Consider the following 21364-nt stretch of genomic DNA (forward strand, 5'->3'; position numbering starts at 1 on the left):
CCCAATGGTGGTGCTAAGAAATGTGGGTTCTAGGCTTGTTGGTAGGTTAGGAGTCTCTGGCCTCCCAAGTCATCATGGCTCTTCTGGGGCTTTGCTGCCAGAAATCCTCAGACATCGAATGGGGGACTCCTGGGGGAGTGCAGTGCAAACTAGAAACTACCCATAACAGAGGAAGGATCATGTAGGATGGCTTGTCTGGGTGGCTGAAAGGAACAGACTAAAGTCATTACTTGTGAAAGGGGGATGGAAGGTGAGCATTAATTTATTTCTCAAGCTCCAGGACAGCAGAGCTAGCAGGGAATTTTAAAACTCTTCCAAAATTCACGAGTCATCTTATACTCTTCTTTACCCCCTGGATGGTAGGTTGCATAAACAGCTTCAAGAGAGTTTTGAATTTAGATGTAGTCCGTATCAGTTTACTGAACACTCAGTGGAGAAGTGCTCTTTGTCCCGCGAGGTTGACATTGGGATGGGTGAGCTAGGCTTCTCTAGAACTTCTTCCTCAGACCCCAGGCGTAGCTAGGAGTCAGTCCAGAGAACCATCTCAAGGGGCACTGCTGAAGCTATTCTGACCTTCTGGGTCTCCACAAGGCTGGATGGAGAGTTGTTGACCTCGGTGATGGGTGGGAGAGTTGGAGGCCAAAGAAAAGGGGGAGTATGTGCACCTGAAAGCTAGCTGGGGAGGGGACCTTGGGACCTCATGTAAAGTGTGTCCAAACCTTTCCCACCTTCTTCCTCATGATAACAGTTCACATTGAGTCCCTGCAACAAGCCAAGTACTGGCTTTACTTGTATAGTCACTTTGAAAGCTGTGTTCTTTGGTGGCCCTAGAGTCAGATTGTCTAGGTTTAAATCCCAGTTCTGTCACTTGCTGTATAATCAAGTAATTTCACCTTTCTGGGCCTTTGTTTCCTCATCTTTAAAATCAATAAAATCAGTAATAACTGTGCTTACCTTCTAGGTTAGTTATGAGGCCTGAGGACAGTACCTGGCACGTAGTAAACACTCAGTAAATGTTTTGTTTTGTTTAATAAATTTATTATTTATTTACTTATTTACTTATTTATTTATTGGCTGCATTGGGTCTTTATTGCCGTGCACAGGCTTTCTCTAGTTGCGGTGAGCGGGGGCTACTCTTTGTTGCAGTGCACAGGCTTCTCATTGCTGTGGCTTCTCTTATTGCGGAGCATGGGCTGTAGGCGCATGGGCTTCGGTAGTTGTGGCACGCGGGCTCAGTAGTGGTGACTTGCGGACTTCAGAGCACAGGCCCAGTAGTTGTGGCACATGGGCTTAGTTGCTCCGAGGCATGTGGGATCTTTCTGGACCAGGGATCGAATCCGTGTCCCCTGCATTGGCAGGAGGATTCTTAACCACTGTGCTACCAGGGAAGTCCCTCAATAAATGTCAGTTGTTATTTTTATTGTCAGTAACTTGTTTAGTCCGCACAACAACCTCATGAGATAGGTAGTGTTGTTGTCTCCAGTTTGTAGATGGGGAAATCAGCATGGGCTGCTAGGATTGGGATTTGGGGACCCCCACAGCTGCTTCCCTCCTCTTATGCCTACCCATCCTAGCAGCAGTCACCTTTATTTTACTGTGTTTTTGTGTACAAATCACAGAAGTGCCATAGTTGTAGGGGAAGACAGTTTCTTAGGCTGGGAGTTAGCTTAAGTCCTTGTCTCGCAGACACTGAGCAGCAGGAACCCAGCTTGGCTGCAGCAGGCTCAGACCTCAGCCATTTTACAATTCTCCCATCCTCCCAACCAGGGAGGGTTCCCCTCTGCTCTAGCACCAGGGCAAGGGTATGGCTGTGCTCCCATAGTGGGGACTCCTTTGGGGCAAGCCAGTGTCTTAAACAGCTTGGTCACACATCCCCACCACCCCATCCTCAGTAGGAAATTGGATGAGCACTGGGTACCAATCCTGGCTATATGTCAGAATCACACTGGTGCTTACTGCTATTTATTTATTAGAGCATTTTTAGTTTTTGCTTTTGTTTTCAAAATTTGTAGTAAAATCAAACCATATGAAAGGTAAAAAGTGAGGTCTCCCTTCCGGACTTCCACATTCCCAATTTGTGTATGTTTTGTGAGATGTTCTCTGCATATATGAGCACATACAAGTTCTCCTTCCAGCTTTTTCATGGTTTTGATTGTTTTAGCACATAGAGCAGAACATCACACAGATTAACCAATTTGCTTTTCTCACTTAACAATGTAACTTGAAGATCATTCCATATTCAGCACACACGTATATACCTCATTGTTGTTAATGGCTGCTGGATAGTAAGAATAGTAAGGTAACAGAGAGCCAGACCTGTGTATCAAGCAGTGCTTTATTTTTATTACTCATAACCCTCACAACAGCTCTGTAAGGAAAGTCTTATAACTCCCCCATTTACAAACAAGACTGAGGTCTACAGAGATTAGTGGCTTGCCCTGGGTTGTACTGGTCAGAGGTGGAGCTGGAATTTGACATTAAAAGTTCTTCCTCTTGATCAGTAGCCTCTACTGCATGGTGTGTTTGTTCTTACTCTTATAAGCAGTGCTCTAATGAGTACCCTTTAAGCATCTCTAGGATAAATTCCTAGACTTCTGTGGGACTGCTAGTTTGAAGTTATGTAAGTTTAAAATATTTGTTATTACCACATTGCCCTTGAAAGGCATGGTACACTTTATACCAAGAACCTGAGACCCATCTCAGACAGTTTACTTTCAGATGTTGTGGTTAATGCTTGTCCTTGAGAACTGCCGTGGAATGACTTGACTAGTGAATTAATATATGAATCAAGGTCTTTAGCCACAGCCCCATGTCAGGTGGTGAGAAGAGAACAAGTTGGTACTTAGGTGGGTGGAGAATTAGGAAAAACTTAGAATGAGGGAAGAGAGAGAGGGCCATGGTGTGTTCCAAAGCCAGCAGGAAGCCTGCCAGGATTAGAGCAAAGCATGACTGGAGAGAGAAGTGATGGCACAGGTAAATCCTGTGGGTCCTTGAGTGCCTCTTCCTAATAGACATGGGAGCTCCAAGACTGTGTCTCCTGTCTGCCAACCTCAACTAGAGCAGCTGGCCTGCCTTATTTGTGAAGGAAGGAGCTGCTTCCTGGGCTTGGAGGCCTCCCTTGTAGGAGGAGCTCCTCATCCTCTGTTCATAATGGCTTTCCCATCCCATTGTGTTTCCCAAATTTGCATCATCATCAGAATCACCTGATGGGGGAGAATGTGACCTAAAATCCAGATTTCTGGTCCCCCAGCCCAGACCCACTAAATCAGAATCCTGAGAGCATAGGCCTGGTAATGGGTACCCAGGTTCTGCTGACCAGGCAGTTTGAGACATGATGCTCTACTGATGATTCATTTGTCATGGGATATGAGAATAGGAATTAGGATACCCAAGAGTTCTAGATCAAGCTCTGCCACTAACACCTCTTGTGACCTGGGCCAGCCCCATCCATCTTGGGCCTGAGGATTCACATCTAGACAGTGAGGGGATTGTTCTAGATACTCTCCAAGTACATCAGTAGTTCTTAGTATTTTATGGGATGGGCCCCTCAGAGAACCTGTCCCTCCTTCCCACCAAGATGCACACTTACCCCAGAAACCAAATCTTGAGTACAGTTGGTCTACCAATTCCTGGATAAGGGTTGCCTGTTACAGGGTCTGAAGCTCTTCCTCAGCTTTTCAGATCCCTTCAGGCCAGGAGGGCTGAACAGTGAGGCAGATCCTCTGCCTTTTTCTGAGTTTATACTCCATTTCCCTCCCACCCACCCAACCCTGCTACTTCCTTCAGTTCTTCCAGGGAAACCCTGGGTACAGGGTTGGGTCTGGGTCAGAGCTGCCCACCCACCCATCTCCTTCTCAGAAACGGCCAGGGAGTGCAGAGGGCTCAGTCTTGGTGAGTGGGTCCCAATGCTGGCTTCATGTCAGAATCACTTTATAAAAAGAACCTGAGGCCTTGGTCCTATCTCCAGAGAGTTTGGTGTTTTTTAAGCTCCCTTTTTGGCCCTTGTGTGCATCTGGTGGAGAACCACTGGTCTTGATGCTGATACTGATTCTGGGTGGGCCCAGGAAGGTGGTAAGGGTACTGTCACATGACCTACTGGGAGTGGAGAGTGGGGGACGGGGCATGAAAGAGGCTCTGGTCTGAGCTGTCCCTTCCTCTCAAGCAGCTAGGAGGATGTAGGGAAGTCCCTCAGCCCAGGTAGCCAGCATTGGTTTCATGGAAGCAGAGTCTGAGATAAAACCTGGGAACTGCAAAGCAACACCCCAAGGGTCTCTGGAACAGGGAAGGAGAAGCCCCAAGTTTCCCCTTGTCATTATCCCTGTTCCTTCTCTCAGTGCTGTCTTCCCTGCCTACTTGAAGCTATAACAGTAATCCTACCACCTGCCCCCCTTGCCATACTGACTTGGAGCAGAAAGGTGGGGCCAGAGAAGCTGAACTCTCCTTTCCTCCCTGGTCCTGTAGCTTCTTGGGCCTCACTTCTTGCATTTCTTCCCTCCTCCTGTCCTGTGAGTCAGAGTCCCCATATCCAGCAGGTTTAAGCCCTTCCCTCTCTGGCTCATCGAATCTGGGTGGGGAAACTGAGGTCAAGAGGGAGCTGTGGCTGAGTGAGTCACCCAAGCTCAATTCTGATGCCGCCACCCTCCCTGTTCAAGCTCTATTAACACAGTTCATCAAACAAAAATGTGAGCCCCCTTGCCCTCCCCTGTGTTTGTGTGAGATGGGGTAAAGCATGGAGGGGCATGTTTGGAGCCAAAACCCAGCCCCTCTGACTGGTGCCTCAGGCTTGCCACAATTGTTGCAACAGCCCAGTGTGTAAAAATGGATTTGCTCTTATGGCAGTCTCCAAGATATATTTGGCTCCTGTGATTTGCCAGCACCCAGGGTCACGACCTACTTAGCTCTGGTCACCTGGGCAAGGAGCACACTCACATGCAGTCTCCCTAATCCTCTCTGGAGTCCAGGTTTGAAGCTTGGTGAGCAGCAGTCATTGACATCACGGCATTCCCCCGTCCCCTCCCCCATCCGCCTACCTCCAGAATTTCATCATTGCTTGTTGTGCCTCTAGCTCAGGGGAACCAGAGATGTGTCTGTTTTTGGTAAATAACTGCATGAAATTCCCCACCCCTGTCGGGAATCTTAAGGGGGAGACCCAGATGTGCCCTCCTTTGTGAATTGCTCCCTCTAGCCCCGAAACAGTGTGGGCTCTAGATCTTCAACCAGCAGCAACGACAATAATAGTTGAAATGCATGGAGCACTTAACACAGATCAGTGTTTTGCACAATTGTCTCATTGAATCTTCACAGCAATCCTGTGATGTAAGGGCTTTTAACTACCCCCACTGTACAGAAGAGGAAATCAAGGCTCAGAGAAGTTGAAGGACTAGCCCACAGTTATGTTGACCTCTACGTCTTAGAGACAGAGCTAGATTTCGAATCCAGGCAAGTTTGCCTGTTGAACTTGTACTCTTTACTCAGTATACTCTGCTAGGACATGAAACAGAGTGACCTGAGGTCAAGGGATCCTAGACGGCTACGCTGTATGCACATAGACACCACTACCTTCCAGCGGACCATCTGGGTTCAATTGTGCAGGTATTCATTGGGCCTCTGTTGTGCCTCAACTGTGGGCCAGATTTTTCTGATCTGGGCAGGAAACTAGAAGTTCCATCCCCACCCGTCATCTGCAGCCCTTGCTAGGCTCACCCCAAGGGGCCTGAGGCTGTGCAAATTCCTTGGACCAGTTCCAGTGCTCAGTGATGCTTTCCAGTCATGGGAGGCCCACCCTTCCCAGCTCACCACCACACAGACACATGAACACACATTTCCCTAGGGTCAGCCTTCATTCTTCCAAAACCACTTTCCCCTTTCACTGCAGTAGAACAAGGTCCTTCATTGAGCCCAACCCTTGGGGCTCTTCTGTCGTGTCCCCTGGCAGTACCAGAGGAGAAGCTGTGTCCCTTAGCCCTGGAGTCCTGGCAGTACTCTGGGGTGGGGGAGGGACTAGACAAGGCTTCTCTCTGTCCCAGATGCCTCTGGCTACCCTGCAAGGCCTAAACAACAGCAATTGAGAGCATCAGGGTAGGGCTAAAGAGGTAGGCCCACTCTGCTGGAGAAGGGAGAGAATCAGCAATCGTGAGTCTCATAGTTATGCTCACTACGGGCAGACACTGTCAGGTGCTTTACATGCATTGTCTCCCTAAATCCTCTCAGCAGCCCTGTAATCCCTCTTTTACAGAGGAGGAAGCATATTGCCCAGGCAATTGTACCACACAGCTGGGATGCAGGTCCTTAACTTTCTGTCCCTAATCCTCAGTCACTGTATTTCTTCTTCCTTCTCATCAAAAACTAAAAACTCAGGGACTAAGTCAGGGAAATGGAATACCAGGGAGTTCCTTCCCATGTGATCCAGTGCCAGAGGGGGGTGGGAAAGCTCAAAAGGTGTGAAGACTCCATGAAGTCAGGAAGGCTTGTCCCATCTTGGAAAGATCTTTAGATACAGAGATGACCTAAGAGATAGCTTCTCGGTCATGGGGAGCTAGTTCAGAAGATGGATGGAGGGGATGAGATTTCCTAGCCTTGTGTGGCAGGTCCTGAAAGGGATCTGGAAAGCCAGGGACGGGGAAGAAGAAGTTACGCAGCATTGGAGACATAGTAGAGGGTTATGGGTAAAAGTTCCTCCCAGTTCTCGAGGCAGAGAGACCTGGGTTCAGATCTTGGCTCTGTCACCCTAGACATCACCTTCCTAAATCTATTTTCTCATCTGCAAGATGGGGGTGCTAAAACAGAGTTGAGGCAAGGATGAAGGACGATCATGTTCTTAGCATGTGTCTGGTGCAGAGTAAATGGCCAATAAATATTATCCATTGTTACTATTATTGTGTAGTATTACTGTTAGTTCTATTTTGGCCAGTACTGTGGGCATAACATGAATTGATGACTGAATAAATGGATGAACCCTTGAGCACTTTAACAGGGGTTCTCCAGGAAGCTTGGGTCAAAGAGGCCCAGGCAAGAAAATGTGCACTTATATGGAGTTGAGAGTTGTACGTGTTTCCTTTTCTTAGAGCTACAAATGTAAGAATTAGTTTATGTGAATTCCCAAGCCACAGATTTCCAAACAGGTCATTAAGAGAAAGAAATGAGCATGAAAAAAGTATTTCTCAGGTTTTTATGCAAGGCTCCCAGTGGCCTGGTGTCCGGTCTGTAGTGTGGGCAGAGGAGACAAGAGGTCCTTGGAATATTAAGCCTTAAGGAAATTGGCTTGAGACACCATCAAGAGGCAGAGGGATCCAGATCGGGGCTCACTTGAAATCCAGATGGCTAGAATTCTGAGGCTCTCCTTATATACATGTCCATGCCCAGCCCCGCTGTTTCCTGGTCCAGGAGTTGACTTATGCCTTGAGAATCTCTGTGGGTATTCAAGGAAGGAGCCCCTGTAAGATATAATAACCATGGTGTTAGAAATGACAGCTGACATTTACTGAGGACTTACTTTGTGCCCTACTTTGTGCTGTGGTCTCAATTCATAGCAACCATGCCAGGTAGAAATGATTCTGAGCCCCACTTTACAGATAGAGAAAGTAGAGCTCAGTGAAGGCATCTCATTTACATCAGTAAGTAGGAGAGGAGGGACATAAGCCACTTCACTGCCTGTTGTTTTTCATCACCCCTCTGGGGTCATAGCTCTGTTCGGTTAGAACCAGCTCCTTTTGTCCCCTTCCAAGACCTCACCAATAGCCCAGTAACTCAGCTCTCAGAACTCCCTTGTTATGTGTTTGAAAATCATCACCGTGGCTACAGATATGAGCTCAGTTGCCCAAGAGTGAGGGCAGAGTTGGTCCCAGGCCTTCATCATTGTCTCTTTTCTCAAGTATTGGTATTCTTTGTCCCTTTCCCTTCCTCTGTCAGCGTTACCCGCCATCCTCTACTCCGTTGAGCTAGTTGGGGAAGTGGTAACAAGGTTTTCAAGGAGGACAGTCTGTCCTGTAACAGTTCCTTCCCGAGGCCTCCTTTATGTGCCTAGCTTGGGACCTTCCTTATTCTCAGGGAGCTAACTTCTGGGTAGAGAGAGGAGAGGAAGCCTCACTTACCTTCACAGGACAGGCAGGCCCTCAGTTGATGGGATGGGAAGGAGACATCACCAGATCACCAGGGCGTGGAATAGCCAGGGAAGGCCTCCTGGAGAAGGGCAGGTTTACGCAATCCCTAAAAGGCTTAGAATTTGGATAGGAGGAAGGAGACTGTTTCAGGCTAAAGCCTTGCATCTCAGCCTGAGTGTGGAAGCTTGGATAAATATGGCGTGGAGAGAGCCCCAGAGAAGATGGGGTATCCTAAACTGAGTCTTTATCTGGAGGAATAGGAGGTGGGGGAGTGCCCTAGAAATGAAGGTGATGTTGGGCTAGGAGCTCTTGAATTTCAGTGTATTGGTGCTGGTTGCCATTATAAGCTCCTGGTCAGGAGCATAATATCCTGGTGTGCTTTAGGAAGATCAGTCCATCTGGGTGTATGAGTTGAATTGGAAGGGAAGAATCTAGAGACTGAGTCCAGTTTAAAAAGCAACAGTTAGCATTTATTAAATATGTTCTATATGCCAGGCCACTTTCCATGCTTTATTAACTCATTGAATCTCAGAGTAACACTGTGAATTGGGTACTATAATTATCTTCAGAATTTTTCACTGGAAATCAGTGCTCTGTGAGGTTCAAGTGACTTTTCCAAGGTCCATCTAGTAAGTTGGGGAGTCCAGACCATCTGATTCCAGATGGTCGAGCCATGAGGCATGTTGAATCTTAGTTCCCAGACCCTTGCCCCCTGCAGTTGGAAGGGCGGAGTCCTAACCACTGGACCACCAGGGGATTCCTGAGCCCAGGCTTTTAACCACTACATTCCATTGTCCTCCAAGTCAGGAAGGAGGCTGTTTTGATAGTCAAAGGAAAGAGGGTAGAGGCCATGAAGATAAAGAGTAAGGATACAGCAAGAAGATCAGGCCTGGGTGCAGCAGGAGGGGCTCAGATTCCAGAGTAGCAAGTTTGGCTGATTAGGAGCCATAGCAGGTTTCTGAGAGTGGGAGTGATGGAACCAGAAAAAAAAATTACTCTGGAAGCAGGCTGAGTGTGTTAGCTATCACCTATATGAGGGACAAGGTCAGAGTCATGAAAGGAGAAGGGAAATGAGATTGGAGCTGAGGGGTCAGGTTATAGGCGCCTCTTTTGGTTTTATTGGAGTTCCCCACCCTGGCTCCCCTGACATTCCCTCTTATCCCCTTTGCAGCCATCGTCAGCCAGTGGCAGCAGGAGTCCAAAGAGAAGGTGGTGTCCCTCCTGCTGTCCCACCTACCCCTGCTTCAGCCGGGCAACACGGAGGCCAAGTCGGAGTACATGAGGCTGCTGCAGAAAGTGCTGGCCTACTCGATTGAGAGCAATGCCTTCATTGAGGAGAGCCGCCAGCTGCTCTCTTATGCCCTCATCCACCCGGCCACCACGCTGGAGGACCGCAATGCGCTGGCCCTCTGGCTGAGCCACTTGGAAGAGCGGCTAGCTAGCGGCTTCCGCACCCGGCCTGAGCCCACCTACCACTCGCGTCAGGGCTCAGATGAGTGGGGTGGTCCTGCAGAGCTGGGCCCTGGGGAGGCAGGGCCAGGCTGGCAAGACAAGCCACCCCGGGAAAATGGACACGTGCCCTTCCACCCACCCAGCTCAGTGCCGCCAGCCATCAACAGTATTGGGAGCAACGCAAACACAGGTGAGAAGGTGGGAATCCCGGGAGGCCGTGCCTAGTTGAAAAGGGTCGCACTGGGCTGCCTCTTCACTCGCTCTGTGTCCCTGGGCAAGTCACAGAACCTCTCCGGGCCTCAGCTTTATGAGGCAGTGCAGAGGTTGTGAACTGGCATTTCCAGAGCCATTTCTGACCTGCTGATATGTTTTATTGAGCCCAAACTCAACAAAACTTTGATTGTGTTTTGTTATGTTTAAATAAATTTGGCGATATAAGGATTCAGGAGATTTCCCCTAAAAATCTGGATTTCAGGGACTTCCCTGGCAGTCCAGTGGTTGTGAGACTTCGCCTTCCAATGCAGGGGGTGTGGGTTCGATCCCTGGTCTGGGAGCTAAGACCCCACATGCCTTGTGGCCAAAAAACCAAAACATGAAACAGAAGCAGTACTGTAACATTCAGTAAAGACCTTAAAAACGGTCCACATCAAAAAAAATTCTTAAAAAAAAAAAATCCGGATTTCAGCTTCTCTTGAAAAGTCAAAAGATTTGGCAACTCAAGGCCTGTATTCCTGGTGGCAACCATAAGATGGAGTGAATATTGGTCACCACCTTTAGACCCTTCACATGTGTCCCGGTTGGCCTCTGCCCCTACTGTCCCACTTTGGACATGTGTGATAACTCCCTGACCTCTGAAGGCATTGAGTTATTGACCATAATTTGAGGTCCCTTCCAGCCCAGACATTCTGGATTTTTGTATCTGGCTCCAGCTTACAGACTAATTTCTGAGAAATGTATGTTTGTAAGCCTTTGCATGTAAGATATAACTCATGCTGTAAGGTAACATTGTTGAGCATTGACTGTGCTAGGTACTCTTTCATAAGCACTATTCAGACACCATCTCTTTTAATCCTTATCACAATAATATTATTAGCCCCATTCTACAGCCAAAGGCACTGAGAGATTCAAAGAGGTGAAGTCTTGTATTCAAGGTCACAGCAAGTGGTGGAACTGGCCAAAGTTTAGACCCAGGCAGTCTGATACTAGAGCTTGCCTCTGACCACTATGCAATCCCCCAACTAAGTGGTCTCAAAAGGTCTCTGTTAGTAAGCAGCCCCAGAGGCTGGGATGAGCAAGAGGAGCTGGTATTCCCGTGAGTTTTTGAAATGTTAGTTGAAATGAACAGGATAAGGAAGAGTGATGTTTCCAAGGATTGATGAGATGACATGACCTGATGCAAGGCAAGAAGTTTCCAAGATGTAACCTTAAGGTGGCCGGCTCCCTTTTGTAGGCACTGGTTAAAGCAGGCCAGGAGAGGATGTTAGTGAAATGTTACCTGTACCAGTGGGTGGGGTGATCCCTGGGTCTTTGGTACCCAGCTGTGTGCACCTCGTATGTATCAGATACCCCTGAGCCTCTTTCTTCCCCAGTTGAATATGGATGTCCTGGTCACCTGCCTCCCTCCCAGATGCTGGCAAGAATCAGGGTAGAGGGATAGAAGGGCATTTCCAGGAGCTCTAGCAACCCAAGGTGTCTTGGACCTTGTTTTCTAGTCTCAGAGCATGACATTTTCTGGGTCCAGATTGGGAGGGTATATTACTAACGATAATTCTGGCTAAAATATATTCAGCATTTAGTCTTTTCCAAGAGCTGTTCTGAGAACTTTATACTTATAAATTCATTGGCCGAGTCACAGAAAAGTTGCCCAAGGTGGTGTAGCCAGAATTTAAATCCAGGCAGTCTGGCTCCACAGCTCATATTCTTTATTACTGTGCTACACTACCCCCATCTAAAAGTGACCCTCCCAAAGATGCTTATCAAGGGAAGGGGTCACCCATGCATGTACATTCCCCCATACATTCCTTCCTCCCCATGATGGGGACAGCAGCTTTAAAAGACCAAGCTGGAACAATGTTGAATAGAGGATTTGAACCAGAAGAGGAATTGGGCATTCCAGGTAGAGGGCACAGCACGAATTGAAGGTATAGGGGTGTCAAATTGGAGGGGACAGTATGCAGACAGGCCTGGCAAGGATGGAGAGGTGCAAGGATTTAAATGAGTAATAGCAGTAGCATATATTCACGTTTACTATGTGCCTGCCCCTGTGCCAAAGACTTCACGTGGAGGTGGAGACAGAGGGGGATGGTGAAGCGACTTGCCCAGGATCGTGAAGTTAATAGATAGCAGAGCCAGAATTTGAACGCAGGTCTGTCTTGACTCTCAGATCTCAGTATGTTAGGGCCACATTCAGTGGGGGCCTTGAAGGGTAGGATGAAGCTTTTCAATTTCAAGAGGTGCAGGAAACAGGAAGCTATTAAAATATTTTTGAGTAGGGAGCAAGGATTGGCCTGTAAGGGCAGGCAGGGTGGGTTTGGGGTGCTGCCAAGGACAGACCAGGGTTTCTTGGAGAGTGTGAGGCCCTGGATCTCTGGCTGGCATTCTTGTTTTTATAGTTCGCATGCTGAGGCTAGCCTCCATCCCAGTGTGGGGCCAAGCAGAGCTCCTCAGGAGCTGCACAGTTATTCCAGTCAGGATAATTTCATGCCCTTTCAGCCTCTCCTGCCCCCTTCTTGGCTTGGGAGGGAGGAGGAGGCCAGGGACACCAAGACAGGAATAAGAAAGGCCTGTGTTAAGGGTTCCCCAGTACCCCCAGAAGATGATGTCTTCTAGGAGACCAGAGGCTTGGGAGGAGCCTGATGCAGAGCACCCCAGAAGTCACAGGTTGGGGTGGAGGCTAGCCTTAGTGGGTAGGGTCAATGCCCTGCCCTCTCCCTCAGGTGACTTCCTGGCTAGGAGCATAGATAACTGTCACAGATGAGGGAAGGTGCTTTGGGGGCCTGTACCAGGGTGGTTGTCCTTCTCAGGCTGTATGTCAGGATAGCACTGGCAGGAATCCCAGCCTTCCCATCAGAAACAAGGCTGGGGTTCTTCTGTCTCTGCCTCTCAACTCTCTGTGGGAACTGGGGCAAAGGACTTCTGTTCCCTGGGCCTTGATGTTCTCACCTACCCAGGGTGAGGCTTTTTGGCTTTGTTTCCTTATCTTTTTTGACGTGATATACTTCTAGATTTCCTGTGTCAAGCTCAGAGGCCCCCTTAGTACCCTTAGGATGATGAGTGCCCTCCTTTTGGACTTAGTGAAACTTTGAACATTCCTGTATATCTTACCCTGGCCTGGGGATGCAGAAATGATTGGGCAGGCTTGCTGCCATCCTACACAAGCCCAGAGTCCAGTGTGAGGCAGACTGGTGAAGGGGGCGGTGACTGCTGGACTTCAGGTAGCAGCACAGGGGCCCAGGGAATGGAGAGGAAGGAGTCACAGAAGAGGGAATACTTGAGCCAGGAGTGAAGGCCAAAGCGGCTGGCAGATAAGAGTGGACGAGGGGTGAGCTAGGGGGAGGGAATAGTATGTGTAAAGGTCTGGAAGCTCATGGGAACCTGCCCTGTCCTTAGAATGGTTAAAAAGCAAGTTGGATCCCTTTTCGTATTCCGGAATGGGGTGGATGGAGGATGCAAAATATCCTGTTGATGAGGGCCTGGATTCACCCTGATTTGGGCTTAGTACAAGAAAAATCTTCTGGAGGTGGTGAAGCCCAGTAACAGAGATGTTAAGGAAGCAGTTTATGTACTTCATTCACTTACTTTACAAGTAGTTGTGAAGAACCTCCATTAATCAAGGCTACACTGTAATTACTGAAGACACAGTGATGTTTAAGACAGGGCAGGGCCCTGCTGTCACACGTCTTGTAGCAGGGGCATACGGTGAATAAGCAAGTGAACAAATAACTAGATAAGGTCATTTCAAGCTGTGATAGGTGCTGTAAGAAAGATAAGACAGAGTGGTATGATAGGGGGTTGGTGGGGGCGGCTACTTCTGATTGAGGGTTCAAAGAAAGCTTCAGGAGAGGTGATGCTTGTTTGAGATGAGACCTGGGGGAGCCAACTGCTAAGATCAGGAGAACAAGAAGAAGGAGCCAGCACGGGAGTACTGAGGCTTGGACTTCTCTGATGGTACAGTGGTTGAGAATCCACCTGCCAGTGCAGGGGTCACGGGTTCGATCCCTGGTCTGGGAAGATCCCACGTCGCGGAGCAACTAAGCCCATGCGCCACAACTACTGAGCCTGAGCTCTAGAACCTGCGAGCTACAACTACTGAAGCCCATGCTCCCTGGAGCCCGTGGGCCACAACTACTGAGCCCACATGCTGCAACTACTGAAGCCTGCGTGCTCTAGGGCCCACGTGCCACAAGTACTGAAGCTCATACGCCTGGAGCCCGTGCTCCACAACAAGAGAAGCCATCACAATGAGAAACCCGCACCTGCAACTAGAGAAAGTCCATTCAGCAACAAAGACCCAGCGCAACCGAGAAAAAAAAAGAAGCAGTCCTGAGGCTGGAACAAGCTTGAGTGTTCCAAGAACAGATTGGGGCAGGGGTGCGTCAAAGGCTAGAAAGGCTTGAATCAAAGAGGTGAGTTATGGGAGAGGAGAAGCTAGAGATGATCAGGGCCCAGGTCCTGCAGGGCCTTGGAGGTGTAGGGGGAAGAGTTTGAATTTTATTCTCAGTGTAAAGGGATGCTACAGGTAGGATTTAATCAGGGACTGACTGGGTCAGATTTGCATTTTAAGAAGGGTCAGTGTGGCTATTGTGAGTTGAATAGGCTGTAGGGGGCAAGGATGAAGGCAAGAAACCAATGCGGAGGTTGTGACAGTAATTCCAGCTAGGGACGCCAGTGACTTGGCCCATGGTGCTAGCAGAGGAAGTGGAGCAGTTCAGAGAAGTGGCTGAGAGCTTGCTGATGGGTTAGGGTATAGAAGAATGAGGGAGCCAGCAGTAGCTGGGAGGTGGTTCCCCTCAGAACCCAGGCTCCCTTCCCCTTGTTGGATTCCAGGGCTGAGCTGCCATCCATGGCCCTGACCAGGGGGACATTGTCTCCTGTGGTCAAATCCCCAAGCCTGACCTCTTGCCTCTCTCCCACTCTGGCCAGGTCTCCCCTGCCAAATCCACCCCAGTCCGCTGAAGCGCTCCATGTCGCTCATCCCCACGAGCCCCCAGGCCCCTGGTGAGTGGCCGAGTCCAGAGGAGCTTGGGGCCCGGGCTGCTTTCGCCACGCCCGACCACGCACCCCTCTCGCCCCAGAGCAGCGTGGCCTCCTCTGGCAGCGAGCAGACGGAGGAGCAGGGCTCCAGCCGGAACACTTTCCAGGAGGACGGCAGTGGCATGAAAGGTACAGTTGGGAAGAGTAGCAGCAGGACCCTCCGCAAGAGGCTTCCGCAGAACTTAAAAGGACAGAAGAGAGCTTGTAGCTGCCACCCCACCTGTCCTGTCCCTCCACACCCAAATCTTCCTCTACCCGCTACCCACCACCCCCGAGAAGGGGACAGGTCTGAGGAGAGCGGACAGTCCTTGCCCTTAGGGCTCAAGACTGAGCAGAGGGACCCCCACAGGTCCCAGTCTGATTGGGGAAAAGCCCCTGCCCTCAGGGACCCCAGTCTGACAAGAAAGGCAGGACACGGAGGTAACTGATACAATAGAGGTTCCAGGAATACTTTTAAAGATATCAGAGGTCATCCCAGTATACATCCAACCCAGCATCTCAGAAGGATCGGGTGTCCTGACCAGGGAAGGCCACCTAGAAGGATCTGGATGGGCAGAAGAAGTAGTTGTTTATGGGCCCTTGGCTTCTCCCTACCCCCTTCTAGTTTTCTACAGCTTTTAAGGCTACCTATGATTTATGCCTGGTCCTTCCCCACAACTGTCACCAGGGCCAGATTCCTAACCTTATTCCCTCCCTTCTTTTCCACAGATGTGCCCTCATGGCTCAAGAGCCTCCGCTTGCACAAGTACGCAGCCCTCTTCTCACAGATGAGCTATGAGGAGATGATGACACTGACTGAGCAGCACTTGGAGTCTCAGGTGAAGCTGAGGGGACCATCAGGGCAGGGTTGGGACATTACCCTTGGACCCCGAGCCTCCTCTGTCTATTTGGGCCTTGTTGGGGCACCTCAAGTACCTCAGCCTTCCATTTCCAGCTTCCTATCCCCTTCTGCTCTACCACAGAATGTCACCAAAGGTGCCCGCCACAAGATAGCCCTGAGCATCCAGAAGCTGCGCGAGAGGCAGAGTGTCCTCAAATCCCTGGAGAAGGTGAGGACCTGGTACTGCATGTCCAAGGCCAACTGGCTGCCCGGTGGTGCTGGTGGCTGAAGACTCTGGGTCAGCCTTGCTGCCCATGTTGGCCCCCCTGCTGCAGAGTCCCCAGCCCAAGGGAACCAGGCTCTAGGGACCAAGTGCAAGTCAGATCACAGGGCTCACTTGCTGCGGCTAAGCTAAGAGGCTCTCTTCCCGGTCTGTCCTGGTCTTTGTCTCCAGAATCTGTCTGTTGACTCAGCCCTTCTCTTCCATTTCACTTTTCCATTTCGAACAGCTCTTTCTCATAGAGCAGAGTGTCTCCCCTGTGGTGCATGATCTCTCTTTCCAGTTGGTTGTTTCTTATCCGCTCACTCTCCTTATGTATCTGCCTTGATTTGCATCCCTTTTTCCCCTTCCCTGCCAGTTGCCTTCTGGTTTTTGCCCCCTTCAGTGTCTTAGTCCAGATCTCTGGGTCTGAATCTGGTTCTATCCCTGGTGGGACCCTGAGGCTCCACCTTCTCCTGAGCTCCACAGGACTCCACCTTAAAGGGGGGGAAGAGGGAATGTGTGTGTACAAGAGTGTGTGTGTGTGTGCGCGCACGCACGTGCGTGCGCATACGCACGTGTGTGTATGCTCTGTCAGTGTTCTTACCTGCCTTCTCTGTGTGCTGGAACCCAGGGTCCAGCCAGCTCTCTGCAAGGGATGTTTGACCCCACATGTGTAGTCATTCAACATAGCTCTAAGGGTTGGCGTGTGACCCAGGCTGTGTCTTCCCCACTCAGGATGTGCTGGAAGGCGGGAATCTGCGAAACGCTCTGCAGGAGCTTCAGCAGATCATCATCACCCCCATCAAGGCCTACAGTGTCCTCCAGGCCACTGTGGCCGCTGCCACCGCCACCACCTCTACTGCCAAGGATGGGGGCCGGGGAGAGCCACCACTTCCAGGTGCTGAGCCTCCCCTGGCTCACCCTGGCACAGACAAGGGCAGTGAGGCCAAGGACCCTCCAGCTGCAGAGAGCTACCCCCCTCCACCAGCTCCAGCTCCCACTGATGGCAGTGAGCCAGTCCCAGCTCCCGTCGCTGACGGAGACATCCCCAGCCAGTTTACACGGGTGATGGGCAAAGGTGAGACACCCAGGGCTCAGCAGGAAGTTCTGGGGCAGGGTACCAGGTGAACCCAGGCATCAAGGGTCAAATCCAACCTAAATGATGGGAGCAGAACTTTTCAAAGCACCCTGGGGACTAGAGCACTACAGAGAGTGGCTAAGACTGAGGATAACAAGGCCCCTGCCCCTAGGTGTATCCAGGCTGATGGTGGGAGACTGCCCTTGCCCCCAAAGCATCTCCAGCCTGAGCAGAAGATGGGACATTGTGTAAAGAGTGAACAGATAAGGCGAATCCATTGGTTCTTTCAGAGGGGACTGAAGTCCATGGGATGGGTATGGTGAAGCTCCTAACGGCCTTGCCTTTTCCTAAGGCAGCATGGCACAGGCAGCTTTACACTTGGGTCTGAGTTCTTTTAGCTGTGTGACCTGGGACAAGTGACTCAATCTTTCTGAGCCTCAGGCTCCTCTGGCTAAAAATGCCTACATTGATGAGACTATTGCAAGACTTAAAAGGAGAAGAGGTATTGTTGACTTCATGTCTGCCTCATGCCAGGCACCATGGTGGGCACTTTATCCTCATGATAAGCCAGGTGCAATGCTTGGCACATAGCTAGCACTCATCCAGCGTGAGTTTCCTGACCCATCCGCTGTGCCACCCCAGCTGGGGCCAGGGAAGCCTGGAACATGGCAGAGGGCAAGCTGGGGGCTAACCTCCCACCCTTTCCCATGTCTGCAAGTGTGCACCCAGCTGCTGGTGTCCCGACCAGACGAGGAGAACATCACCAGTTACCTCCAGCTCATCGAAAAGTGCCTGACTCATGAGGTGAGGCCTTCTCTAGGGCTCCCAAGAAAGGAGAGGCTGCCCCATCACTCTCAGGACCAACATGCCGTATGTGGCCAACAGGGCCCTGCCTGACGGGTACCTGCCCACCTCTCTAGTCCTCATCCTTCCCAGTGTTGGGTCCAGTGGATGCCCTGAGCGCTCATTATCAGAGCCTTAGGACATAATCCTCTGGGGAGTAATTCCCCCTCCTGTCTGTTGGCCCCCCAGCTCTCAGTTGATAATGTCTGTATCTCAGGGATGCCTTGCCTGCTCCCTCATAACATCAGGCTTCTTGTGCCTCCTGTGCTTCTTCCTCACAGCATTTATCACAGTTATGATTGCATGTGTATCTTCTCCCCAACTAAACTGTAAGCTCCATGAGCACAGGTCACCTCTGTGTCCCAGCATTGCCCAGCACAGGACAGGCAGTTGATAAATATTTGAGTGAATGGATGGAAGGCAGATCTGAAAGAAGCGCACACACTCCTTTCACCCCCCCCCCCCCCCCCCCAAATTCTAGGCTTTCACGGAGACGCAGAAGAAACGGCTGCTGTCCTGGAAACAGCAAGTGCTGAAGCTCCTTCGGACCTTCCCGCGCAAAGCTGCACTAGAGATGCAGAACTACCGGCAGCAGAAAGGGTAGGCGGGCTGCCAGGGCACAGGGACCTTCTCTCCCTAGGCCCTTGTTGGTCGACAGACAGTGCTTAGAGGGGTGTTTGCATTCTGGGCTGGGAATTCAGTTGTACTCATTCAGTAACTGGGTGGCCTTACATAAGTCACCCCGTGAGGACTGTCCCATAAGAAAATCAGGTGGTCCCTGATTTCCCATTAGAATCAAGTGCTGAACTGGCAAAACCAGCACATGTTCCAATAGCTGGCTCCTTGTCTGTCCCTTGTTCTCCTCATCTGTGTGCAGAGGGCTCTGAAGTCCCTTCTCACCCCCAGAAAACATCGCACTTGAGAATTGAAGTTAGGAGAACTGCTTTGAGTGGACTTGAGGAAACCTTACACTCCCTGTCTCCATCCTTGGAGTACCCTTGGGGCAGGAGGAGACAATGTACGGTGCAGGGACTTGGACAGGAAATCCCTGCTCAGAGCAGATCTGTGTTCTGTCCTACGCATGGGGTTTGTGGCAGGGGGAGATGTGAACAGATGGTCCCCATCCACCTAAACTAACACCCTGCCTTCTGCTCTCTCACAGCTGGGCGTTCGGCTCCAACTCACTCCCCATAGCTGGCTCTGTGGGGATGGGGGTGGCCCGGCGGACCCAGCGGCAGTTCCCAATGCCTCCCAGGGCCCTTCCGCCTGGCAGGATGGGCCTTCTGAGCCCCTCCGGCATTGGGGGCATCTCCCCTCGACATGCCCTCACCAGCCCCAGCCTCGGAGGCCAGGGCCGACAGGTGAGCCGGCTGGAAGCAAAGGACCTGGCACTTCAGGGGTTGGGGTGGTGGTGCCTGAGATATGTGTCTGTATTTTTGCGTCTGGGCCCAGCTTAGGAGGGGAGGGGACTCCTCTGCCAACTCTACCACTCCTGGGCCTGGGCCTCTTGCCCACTCACCCCTGCTCTCTCTCTTCCCATGCCCCATGCAGAACCTGTGGTTCGCCAACCCTGGAGGCAGCAACAGCATGCCCAGCCAGAGCCGCAGCTCTGTGCAGCGCACACACTCGCTCCCGGTCCACTCATCGCCCCAGGCCATTCTCATGTTCCCTCCAGGTAAGGTGCCACCTTTAAGACTCTGCCTCAACAACACCCTTAGCTGGCCTTTCTTTTCTGGGTCTTGTACACACTATCCCTTGCATGTATTCTGTCTCTCTCTCTCTCTCTCTCCCCCTTCCCCCCATCTTCTCTTACTCCTTACTGCCCCTGCCCCCCGCCCCCCCATCTCTACCTCTCTCCATCCCTGTCATAATCTTAGTGTTCATACTCAGTTTGGAAGGGGTGGAGGGGATGAGACAGAGCAGCCAGATTTCTATAGAAGGAAGTGCTGCCTATCAGTCCACTGGCATTCTTTCAGAAACCAGCCGACCAGCCAGGAACCAGTAGACTTCAGCTCTTGGAACAGGTTCTACACTAAAGGGTGGAAGGGCTGTCTTCCCCTCTGCTCACAGATCAGCCTAGAGATGGGAAAGGGCAAAGCCTAGAGAGGGCAAAGCGGGCAAAAGGGAGCTTAGAGAAGCGCTAGCCCTGCCTTGCTCAAAGAGTCAGGAGTGTGACTCCCTGTGCCAGTGCCCAGCAGCAGGCACTGAGGCTGCAGAAGCAGATATGGCTGGTGTGGAAAGGGCTGCCTCTAGAGAGAGCTTAGATTTGCCTGTGACCCTAAACTCCTCATGTCACAAATAGCCAAATCAATAGGGATTCTTTTATGAGATTTTGTGGATTGCCATCTGTGGGAGGCAGGAGACCCCATTTGTCTTGTTCATCCTAACACAGGGCTTGGCACATGGTAGGCATCTGTAAATGATATTAAATGACTAGATGGATGAATTACAGGAGTAAAAAATGAGAACAGTTCCTTTCACCAGTGTGCTGTATGCTAGACTGTGTGTCAGCAGCTTTCCTGCACTGTTGAATCAAATCCTCCCGACTGCACATGTGAAGGCACTGATATTATTCCCATCTTATTAGTCATGAATCTGTCTCAGAGAGGTCAAAATTTTTTTTTATTAAGGAGATACAATCAGATGAACCCAGAGACGTGGCTCCTGGGTTCAGAGGGGAACTCATGAGAGGTGAGGCTGGTGGGTGAAACAGCAGGGTCTTCTGAACCCAGGTAAAAAAGCTCAAGAGTTCCTCTAGAAGCAGCGAGGAGCCCAGGAAGGGTTTTATGCAGTGGGTGGTGTTAGGTCTCCCCAGGGACCTGGTGGGCTCTTTCCCAGGCACCAGAACAGGAGGCCCTTTGAGAGACTATGGGAAGACCAGACCCAAGACTGCTGTCCAGATTTGCCCCACCTGCTGGGCCTTCTCCAACAGCATCCTGCCCAGAGGAGCAAGCCCAGGTGGGATGAGAAGGGTTCTAATTAAGCTTGTGCACCAAGTACAGAGCCAGTCATCAGGCAGGGCACACAGGGCTGCCCAGTGCTCAGGGCAGATGCCCTCACTGTGCCCAAGGGAATGTGCAGTGAGTGTCCAGAATAGTCATGGCCTGTGTGTGGCCTCCAAGCAGATCTCCCAGCTTTACATTACTTCCTCCATCTATAGGTCAGGCTTTCTCTGTTGCCAAGCCTCTGCCCTTGACATTGTCACCTCAGCCTGCTTAGTGACACTCCCAGGCCTGTCTCTGTCCTTCATCTCTGCCCATCTCATACCTTTCATTCAAGTGTGTACATGTCTTACATGCTCTGTCTCTTCACTCTCCTTTCCCTCCCTCCCTTTCCCTCTCGTCCCCCTCAGCCTCTCCCTCATGCCAGCCTTTGTCTTCATGACTCTACCCTTCACCCTAGTCCAGTCTTTACTGCTTCCATTCTCTCTCCCACCCAGATTGCCCGGTCCCTGGGCCTGACCTGGAGATCAATCCCACTCTGGAGTCTCTGTGTCTGAGCATGACAGAACACGCCTTGGGTGGTGAGCATTTCCTCTTTCCCTGACCCAGCTCCCA

General features: G+C 50.7%; 1 protein-coding gene across 5 annotated transcripts in view; it reads left to right on the forward strand.

Annotated features, from left to right (window-relative positions):
- SAMD4B (sterile alpha motif domain containing 4B) overlaps positions 1–21364 on the forward strand; it is a 37743-nt gene that overhangs the window by 13871 nt on the left and 2508 nt on the right. For all 5 annotated transcript variants that reach the window (XM_057713228.1, XM_057713233.1, XM_057713230.1 and 2 more), the window contains 10 exons: positions 9271–9741; positions 14694–14933; positions 15513–15622; positions 15767–15853; positions 16622–16964; positions 17683–17768; positions 18289–18407; positions 18970–19168; positions 19359–19482; positions 21247–21330. In XM_057713228.1, the coding sequence (XP_057569211.1) occupies positions 9271–9741; positions 14694–14933; positions 15513–15622; positions 15767–15853; positions 16622–16964; positions 17683–17768; positions 18289–18407; positions 18970–19168; positions 19359–19482; positions 21247–21330 (1863 nt within the window). The remainder of the gene's footprint in view (positions 1–9270; positions 9742–14693; positions 14934–15512; positions 15623–15766; positions 15854–16621; positions 16965–17682; positions 17769–18288; positions 18408–18969; positions 19169–19358; positions 19483–21246; positions 21331–21364) is intronic.

Source organism: Hippopotamus amphibius, chromosome 16 (genome assembly GCF_030028045.1).
Source record: "Hippopotamus amphibius kiboko isolate mHipAmp2 chromosome 16, mHipAmp2.hap2, whole genome shotgun sequence".
Taxonomy (NCBI): domain Eukaryota; kingdom Metazoa; phylum Chordata; class Mammalia; order Artiodactyla; family Hippopotamidae; genus Hippopotamus; species Hippopotamus amphibius.